This window comes from Vombatus ursinus, unplaced genomic scaffold (genome assembly GCF_900497805.2).
Source record: "Vombatus ursinus unplaced genomic scaffold, bare-nosed wombat genome assembly UNPS02014778.1, whole genome shotgun sequence".
Classification (NCBI taxonomy): domain Eukaryota; kingdom Metazoa; phylum Chordata; class Mammalia; order Diprotodontia; family Vombatidae; genus Vombatus; species Vombatus ursinus.
The window spans coordinates 46,690,304-46,700,417 of NW_020954556.1; the positions used below are offsets into that span (position 1 = coordinate 46,690,304).

General features: G+C 40.4%; 1 protein-coding gene across 2 annotated transcripts in view; it reads left to right on the forward strand.

Annotated features, from left to right (window-relative positions):
* Positions 1-7,412, forward strand: part of STPG4 (sperm-tail PG-rich repeat containing 4) — a 42,092-nt gene extending 34,680 nt beyond the window's left edge. The window contains exons 6-7 of one of the 2 annotated variants that reach the window (XM_027865385.1): positions 4,577-4,681; positions 7,257-7,412. In XM_027865385.1, the coding sequence (XP_027721186.1) occupies positions 4,577-4,681; positions 7,257-7,373 (222 nt within the window). In that variant the 3' untranslated portion in view covers positions 7,374-7,412. The remainder of the gene's footprint in view (positions 1-4,576; positions 4,682-7,256) is intronic. The other variant, XM_027865386.1, reaches the window with a different exon arrangement.
* The last annotated feature ends 2,702 nt before the right edge of the window (positions 7,413-10,114 follow it).

Consider the following 10,114-nt stretch of genomic DNA (forward strand, 5'->3'; position numbering starts at 1 on the left):
CTTAATCACTGTAAGGGACAAATAGAGGTGTTTGGGATGTCAAGGAGGACTAGCACCTCTAGTATGACCCCTTGCCAAGCCCTTTTCAGGGCTGCTCATCCACCTTTGGTGTCTACCTGGCACTCAACTCTTACCTGCAGCTCCAAGAAACTGTAACATGCACAGCAACCACCCCGTGGTAAACCGTCTCACAGATGGGCTAAACCAGTCTGAGAGTAACCAATGTGTCTCAGACCTGTTGGTGAGTTAGGGAGGTATCTACTTCAAGTATATGAAGATTTTCCGCCAGTGGAATGGGTGAATGAGAACAATTTGTTCCCAAGGTCATGAAGGTGGCCGAAGCAGGTGCTGTGGTCAGACATTAAAGACGCCGAGGTCATCCACTACATCCTGGGCCAATGCCAGTCATCCTGACTTTTGTCTTTCCACTGGACTTTGAAGTCTCTAGAAGAGAGAGCGAGACTGATGGCTTTGTGCAACTCTGCCTCACTTAAATCCAATTCATTCATGAGTCAAGACATCACTCTACAAAGTCATTGGTCCTCTTCAAAAATGAAGAACAAACAACGAGAGACATACAGGGGATGAATAATGGTTATTTCAAAGGAACCTTTGTCGCATGTCTTAGCTAATTTGAATAAAACAAGTGAGCCCCTGCTGATGAAGTAACGGTACATTAAATGAAAATGGCTCCATTAAATGGAAGACTCAAAAGCCTGAATATTCCTATTCCTATATTAATGGGTCTCCCAAGGATCTTGATGTCTGAAAGTATAGGTTTGACAAATGCTTCATTAGTGTTGAATGTGATGAAAGGGTGTAGGCTACAGTATATCTTTGCCACCCTACCAATTGATCTGTATATCGTCATTGGAGTTGAATCAATAGTAAAACACTTAGCAGGAGCTACTTGGACACATCTATTAATCTCGCCCAGTAGTATTCCATTTTCTGGTGGCACCCAACGGAGCTTCTGCCTACCCAGTTTGAGTTATTACAGGAGCTCATATTTCTCCGAGATGAGCGATGAGCTAAGGGAGTACCAGCAGCTTCACCTTGTTTACGATCTTTGTTCCACACATCTGTCAGTTTGAAAACATTGCTGTTTCTTTCTTTCTGCCGCAGGATGTAAAATGATGATGCCTTTCCCATCCCTTTATTATTAGACTTGTGCTCTGCTGTTAATAACCGTCTCCATTCATAGTGGTATAATTGAGAATGGCAGCCCTAATTATACCACTGTGACATAGAACAGTAAACAAGGGAAGCGTCATGGCTTAGCATCATCCAGCTGTTGATGGGTACAGTTTGCATTGGCAGCCCATCACTGTAGCTGTCACGGAGGATGGGAGTGTTGCAACAGGTAATCCACCACCAGAGTCACAGTCACAATCCAGGCTGCCTCTCTAGCTCTGCAAATGAGTTGAACCTATGACCTTGGGTAAATTGCTTAAAATATCTGTCCCTCAGAAGCTAGCTATAAAAATGGTCAGATTCTGCTATGCCCTGGGTGGATGTGAGGCATCTTGGGAAGTGCCATGAATCCTTTCGGCTTCTGTGGTGTGATTTGGTAAACCACTGAAGTTCTAGCTGCCACGGCTCCAGAAAGACATAATGGAACGGGAGACGCTCTAGAAAAGGACAACTGGAATTCTCAAGGCTGTGGGAAAGCTTCTGTATGAGAAAAGAATAAGGTTTCTTCTGTTTGGAAAGCCAAAAACCAAAAGGGAGAACGATTGAAGTGTGTACACAAAAAGGAGACAACTATACCCAATTCTAACCAATCCCATAATACCAGGGAACACACTTTAAAGTTTGAAAGAAGTAGATTTAAGACCCATAAAAAGATAATCTACTTTACACAGTAAGAAATAAGCATGTGGCATGTGTTATCCTAATCAATGCTAAAACACTTAGCATGATTCATTTGACATATTGATTAATTTAGCCAAAGAATATTAAATTATTGTGGCCATATGGTGGGATGGTGGAGTTTGAGGAAGGAATATAGCCCAGCTCCTCCGACAGCCACTCCAATAATGATCTAAGAGGAATGCTGGACTGAGAAGTGATTGGGAAATCAAAGGAGAAACTACAGTGGATCATTTTTCCTGACGATCATAAATTCTACCTATAGGCAAATGACCAGGGCAGGAACTGGGGAACAGCACCATGGGGTAGGGCACAAGGGTGGCATTGGAGAGGGGTAGGGACATAGATTCAGCTAAGAATTCTGAATTAGGCCAACAGGTGAGGACACCCTGAGCATATTACAGCATCAGTACTCTACCAAGAGTGGTAGCACAGGGTCTCCCAGCAAAGAATTCAGACTTAGTACCTAGCATCTCAAGTTTTCCAGACAGTGTAGCGTTTTCCAGAATGGAAAACTCATAGACTCAGCCCCCCCAGAGCTCTCAGCTAGACCAGCAATGTCATGGCTGCCTAAAGCAGATCATTGGAAAAAAAAAAAACTAAACAAACAAAAAAAAATGGTAAAGCACTCTTATGAGGTCAGAGATGCCCAAGACATAAACCCAGAAAAGGAAGATAACTCCAAAATACCTATAAGCAAAGCCTCAAAGAAAAAACACAGCTTGCTGTCAAGATCAATTAGTATTCTTAGAAAAATGATGTAAGAGTTTTAAAATGAAGTTTTAAATTACATAAATGAAATAAGAGTGATAAAGGGAAGAATTAGAGGAGAGACTTGGAAAAAGAATGAACAGCTTAGCACAAGAGATATAAAACCTTGCCCAACTAACGAATGTCCTGAAAATTAAAATGGACTAAACAGAAGTTAATAACTATGAGATAACAAATATTAAAACAAAATCAAAAGATAGAAAAATAAAAGAAAGTATAAAGTGTCTCATACAAAAAACTTGCCTGGAAAACAGATCATTAACAATCATTGACCTATCTGAAAGTCATGACCAAAACCACAAAAAACAAACAAACAAAAAAACTCTAGATATCATATTTCAAGAAATCATGAAAGAAAACTGCATTGATCTTTTAGAACCAGAGGGTAAAGTGAAACTAGAAAGAATTTACTGATCGCTCCCTGAAAAAACCCCCAAAATGAAAGCTGTCAGGAATATCATAGCCAGAATATAGAGCACCTAGGTCAAAGAAAAAAAAAAATACTGCAGGCAGCAGAAAGAAATAGTTCAAATACCAAGCAATCACAGTCAGGATTGCATAAGATTTAGCAACTCCTACTTTAAAGAAACAGAGAATGGAATATGCTATTCCAAAAGCCAAAAGAAATCAGGTCACAACCAAGAATAACTTAACCAGAATACTGAATATAATACTATGGGGGAAAATGGATCTTTGATGAAAGAGAGGATTTCTAAGCATTCCTGATTAAAAAACTTTGTCTTTCAGAAATGAATTGACTAGAAACTTTTGAAATCAGAAATGTCTGAATAAAGAAAAACATAAAACAGTATATGCAAACAATCAGAAAAGGCTTTATAAAGTTGGAGTTCTTGCCTTCTAATGGAAAGGGGGGTGATGGTTCAAATATCCCCTAAAAACCTTAATGTCATTGGGGTCATAGAATTAGTCAAATATGATGGAGAATCTGAGAGTGATTTTCATTTTGTTTTGACGATCTTAAAGAAGAAAGGAAAGGGGGGGAAAGGATAAACCAAGGGAGAAAAGAGGAGGAATGAGAGGCTTATCTCACATAATCAGAGTGCAAGTAGAAATCTACACAAATGAGAGACATATAGTAACACATACATTTTTGGATTTGGCCAATGTGGGGGTTTATTTTCCTTGACTATGGGTTTGTGGTTTATTATGTTTGCAGGTTTCTGCCCTCTTCCCACACCCTATATCTCTTGTGAGAGGTGGGAGAGAAAGAGAGAGATGCTTTTTAATTGAAAAAAAAATTGATTAAAAGAAAGAAAAAAATGTGGTCATACGAAATAAAAGTGATAAATAATTCTCCTTGCCCAGACTTAACTGCTCCCAAGCAGTTGGTTTGTTTAGGAAACAAAATTTAGGAGGAGGTAGGAGTTGACATCCTACCTAGCTATGTGACCCTAGGCAAGTCACTTAATTTCTTTCAGTCTCAGTTTCCTCATTTGTAAAATTGGGGTGAGTTGGCCTTGATGGCATCTAAGGTCTCTTTCAGCTTTCAGTATATAATCTTTTGAACAACTTCTTGAGGGAGCTTATGAGAGTGATGCATCGTTCACTGTTCTGGGGCGGGGTGCCTCATTATCCGAGGACAGACATTTGCAGTTGGCTTGTATGTTGGTTGCGTACACCCAGTGGTGGTATGTACACATGACCCAACTTTATCATCTCAAGTATCCAGATAATGCATGCTCAAAGCTAAACCAACTCCCAATCAGTGACATGGCAAACATTTTCTTCTATAATTCTCAAGGTTCTGCCTTGAGTTGTGATTAGTGTGCCATGTGTAAAAAATATCAATCACACATTTTAGAAAGAGATATGTCTACTTTAATTAAATGTGTTCCATACAACCTAATTATCTAGCAGGAAGATTGAAAAATTCTCAATGTTCACAATAATGAAAAATTCATTTTCCCTTTAGAAAGAAGGCCCAGGACCAGCTTATTATGATGTGAAAGGATCAAATGTAAATCCTATCACATCCTGTTTCCAGTCAAAAGTGCCTAGATTCCTGCCCATTCGTTCAGTGAGTATTCTAGAAAATAGAGACCAGTTAGAAAAGAGGGCTATCCCAAAGGGGCAGTGGCTTTAGTGACCAATGTAGTGTGAGAGGTTCAAAGAACAGCAATGAACCCTGCCCTAAGGCATTGGATGAGGAGTGGGACAAGATGACTTTTAATCAAATAATTAATCAATCAACCAGAAAGTATTTCTCATGTTCCCTACTATGTGCCAGGCACCATGCCAGGTGCTGGGGGGTGGAGGTACAAAGAATGAAATAATCTCTATTTTCAATTCTAACAAGGGAAAGATATGTCCATATAAAAGTATATACAGCATAAATAAGAAGTTAATAAATACAAATGTATACAAAGTAGTTAAATACAAGGCAGTTTGGGAGGGAGGACACCAGGAGTTGGGGGGGAATCAGGAAAGGCTTCATGTAGAAGACAGTTTTGGGGCTGCATCTTGAAGGAAAAGGGAGACTCTGAGATAGAGGTGAGGATGGAGTGCCTTCCAGGGAAAGGGGACAGTTAGTACAAAGGTTAAGACAGGAGCAACAGAGAGAAAGTTTGGCATTGGGGTTAGGTATGCCAACCTAACATAGACTCAGGAATGGTCCTGAATCCAGACACGGTGTCTTTCCATTTACCCACAATATTCCTAACCACAGCCATCAAAAGGTAATGTTTTAGGGCAGGTAGTTGGCGCAGAGAATAGAACATGGGCCTTGGAGGCAGGAAGTCCTGAGTTCAAATTCTACCTCAAACACTTATTAGCTGTGTCACCCTGGGCAAGTCACTTACCCCTGATTGCCTTCAAAAAACCCTCAAAAAAAAAAAAGGAAAAAAAAAGTAATGTTTCACATTTCTTAGCAGTGCCAGTCTATTGCACCTTGGATTTGATTTAGTTCAACAAACATTTATTACCTTTCAAATGATTGGCTGATATATGTGTCAGCTCTTTAAACTTTCCAAATGCTTTCAAATCTATGGTCTCATTTTACAGATTTGAAAACAGATTTTTTTTTTAATATACATTTAAAACACAGAATCTTAGAGTGGGAAGGGACCTTTTTATTACAGGAGAAAACCCAATAAGCTTTATTCAGCTTTTCTCCTGCCCTCTGCCTGTTCAAATTCCAATGAATCTACAACTTTCTCCTTCCAGCCACTGTTTTGTGTCCTATGGAGAACCTGCAGTAGTGGTCCATTTCCAAGAGAAGGGGAAGGGGGGTGGGGAGGAGGGAACAAGCATTTATTAAGCACCTACTGTGTGCCTGGCACTGTACTGAGTAATTTACAAATATTATACAAATATATGTATTATATATATGTATATATAGTATATATCAGAAGACTTGAGGCTCACACTTTTTGGTGGGGGTGGGGGGGACTGGGAATGAATCCTACTTTGCAGGTTGGTGGGATCAACCACCTACATTGTTTTTTTTTTCTATGATAAGATGATACTGTCTTGCACGTTTCATAAGCTCTCAAATGAATTTGCTCCCTCAAATTTGAGGTACCCAAATGGCGCTGTGGATCAAGTGCTGGGCATGGAGTCAGGAAGTTGTTCAGTCATTTTTCAGTCATGTCTGACTCTCCATGACCCCTTTTGGAGTTTCCTTGGCAAAGATACTCGAGGGGTTTGACATTTCCTTTTCCAGCTCATTTTACAGATGAGAAAACTGAGGCAAACAGGGTGAAGTGACTTGCCCAAGGTGTCTGAGGCCAGATTTGAACTCAGGAAGATGAGCCTTTCTGACTCCAGACCCAGCACTCTATCCATTGCGCCACCTAGCTGCCTCTAGTCAGGAAGACCCAAGTTCAGATTTACTAAGAAAGAATCAAAGAGAGATAGGGATAGGACTAGAAGCCTAAGGTGAGAGGTCAAGAGATTAGAAGCTAAAATATTCAGATGAAAGTCAGTCTGTTGAAAAGTATTTATTAGGAACTTGAAACGTACCAGGCACCATGCTAAGCCCTGGGGATATAAAGAAAAGCAAAGACAGTCCTCAAATTCTAGCCAGGAAGACAACATGCAAAACATTACCCATGCACAATATATACAGTGTAAATGGAAGGTTGACCAATGTCAGAGCCTAGAGGAAAACATGAAAGAACTCCAGCTGCTATGGCATTTACAAATGTAATTTTTTTTATTGATAAAAAACAGTTTTGATTACCTGAGGCTAATTTCTTTTAGTTAGCAACAAATTGAGGTCTGTCTCTGCCTCTCTGTCTGTGTCTCTGTCTGTGTCTCTGTCTCTGTCTCTCTCCAAGGCTGGGGAGCTGTAAGATAGGTTAGGGATGGAAGGGTGATTTCCTCATCTCAGACCATATGGTTCTGTTCCCAAACTAAAATACATGACTAGATTAGGGGTCAGAAATAGCATGCACCGTGTTTGTTAAACTATGCTTTGTTGCTCCAGGGCATTAGTTGGCACATTTTTCTCACGGGGGTGGGGGTTGTTGAAGATGACCTCATGTGTAGACTTTAAAAGTTTATAACTCAACTGCTGCTATGTCACTTCCAGGTAGGTTAACTTTCATTATAGTTGTATAGACAATCAGCTGTGCGTTTGATATTTTTTCCAGAAAACACCAGGCCCAGGAGCGTACACGTGTTCCCCACAGATACCTAAGCAGCCACGAAGTATTGCCAAGATGGGCCGAGAACACAACCTTTTGTTCAACAATACAATTGAGTTTTGAGTAAAGTGGTTTGGGTCTGTGACAACTTGTTGAGTTTAAGTAAAGCCTTCTATGAAAAAGAAAGATCTTGTTCATTCTTTTGGGGTCAGTATAGGGTTAGGGAGAAACTATTAGTATATATTATGATTTTTTTTTTTGCCATATAACACAACATAAAAAGGCATTGGCCTTTTTACAGAGGTGTGCTGGTGTTATAATACTTTTAGGATCATCTCTTAGAGTAGTGAGAAATAAATTGTAAAGGGACCCACTTACCATCAAGACTTTGTTTATATTATTTGCTGTGTTCAAATCTTTCAAATTCTGTACTACACAGACTCTGTGGAGCTGTCATTGGGTAATCTGCCTGGATTTGAAGATAAACTTAGGCCAGATTAAGCTTGGATCCAGAAAGGCAAGGATCCTACCAAACAACACCAAGTCAATTGAGTAATTATCTATTCCTTGGCTATTTACTATTTGCTTAAGTGCTGGGTGAGTTGGGGAGGGAGAGAGACTGGTTTATGTTCTCAAGCAGTAGTACACCATCCATTGGAGAGATAGAGTATTGTTCTGGGCAGGGGATGAATCAGGCCAGTCCCCTGCTAGTTTAGGTTTGATACTGGAACAAAATGAGATTTATTTAACCACAGCAGGAGAAGGATAGTCAACCTTGAACTGATTCAGCTAAGGAAAGCTCTCTTGCCTCCACTATCCAACATGATCTGCCAGCCAAGCCTTCGAGAGTACCTTCTCATGGCTGCTTTTGAGATTCAGGATGTCAACAATCGGAACTCTTAATCACATGAACCAATCAAGTTTCAGGGAAGGTCTTAATACCTTTTAAGGAAAAATTAACTTAACCTGCATGGGGAGAGGGGTTAGGATACATAGACATATACTCCAGAAACAGCCAAATAGTAATAATAGGTCACAAAATGTTACTTGCTTTATCTTATTTGATTCGAAATATTAATTGATAGAAAGCAGTGTGTGACTAAGTGCTCAAATGAGTAGCACCTATAGGAAGTACAACAGGAGGTCTGGCCATCAGTCTGACTTAAAGTGGTCTTGGAGAGAAGGGGAAGGGGCTAGGGAACTTCATGAACAAGATAAGATTAGTTATTGTTGTTCACTCATTTTTCAGTTGTGTCAGACTCCGTGACCCCATTCGGGGTTTTCTTGGCGAAGGCTAGAGCCCAGCTTTAATTAGAGGTACTATTTGGATGGGAGGGGGGTGGGAAGAGCTTTTCCAGGTAGGAGTAGAATATGAATCAAGGTACAAAAGCGGGAATAAGCATGGCATTTGTAGGGGTGAGGAAAGTGGCCTGGTGGGATTGAAAAGTGCTTCTTGGGAAATAACAAGAAATAAGGTCAGATCGGCAAGGTAAGACTAAATTACCAGAAGACACTGAATGCTAGGGGAAGGAGTATAAATACTGCTGGCCTTACTCCCAGAAGACCTCAAATTTAAATGCCACTCAGTGTTTAATTCTTCCCTGGCCCGGAGTCAAGAAGAACTAAGTTCAAATCCAGCCTCAGACACTTATTGCTGTGTGACCTTTGGGTTAGTCACTTAACCTCTGTTTGCCTCAGTTTCCTTGATTGTAAAATGGAAATAATAATAGCACTTACCAACCAAGGTTGTTGTAAGGATCAAATGAGATAATATTTGTAAAGCACTTAGCACAGTGTCTAGCACGTAGCAGGCAGGCACTATATAAATACTAGCTATTATTGTTATTTTAATTATTATTATTGTTGTTACTATTTAAAGCAGTCATTATCTACTCATGTAGTTCTAAAAGAGCTTGGTAGAAAGTACTTCATAAACCTTGATGGTTATTTTAAAGACAAACTTTTTATAGCATATTCAAAGAAATGTCCAACTTTGGTTTAAAGAAAAAAAAATCACGCTCTCTGCTCTAGGATTATAAAGTTCTTGTGGGACAAGTGTTGGGGGTAGGGATGGTGAGAGGAAGCTGGAAGGAAAAGAGTCACTTAGCCCTTTCCCTGAACATATTAAAATTTCATTTTTTCTTTTTTGCAAAATACTTCATATGATTATTACTATCCTAAAAAAAATTTTGGGTGGTCAGGAAAAAATATTTCAGGGTTCGCAATCACTTGTTCCACCTTGCATCAAAGATCGGTGTAGCTGGCGACTTTGTTTTTGTATGACTTGCATCATAATATGCTCTTTTTTTTTTTTAAAGCTCTTTTATGGACAACCTAATCCGGCAAAGTTCCTTAAATGATCAATAAAGTAGAAAGCAGGTATGGGTGGAGGACTGCAGGAGAATCCTGATGATGTCCGTTAGATAGCAAGAGTGTCTGGTTGTATTAGGTGTCCAATAGCTCACAAATGTTCAGATTCCTTAAGAACCTAGCCAATAGCTCACAAATGTTCAGATTCCTTAGGAGTCTGGTCAATATGGGGGATCCTTAATAAACCTCCTCTTTGGCTGAAAGAAGGCTCCAGTCAAATTCTTTTGGGCAGGACCCATGGGTCGTGATGTCGGCGTCCCAGCACCCCTAAACCTCTAGACTTCCCTGCTAACCAGGAAAAACTGCCTAATCCCTTGCTCTTCTCCAGCCGTGACTGGAAGACGGGCGTTAGCGTCAGCAAAGCTCCCAACACTGACGGCCATCCCTGTTCCAAGCTCCCTCCCGGCTCCGACGTTTAGCGCAGAAGAGCTCGGGCTAAGCGTGGGTCACTCCCGCCAACCCCGCAGCCTCCGCCCCTCGCCTGGGCCTAGGTC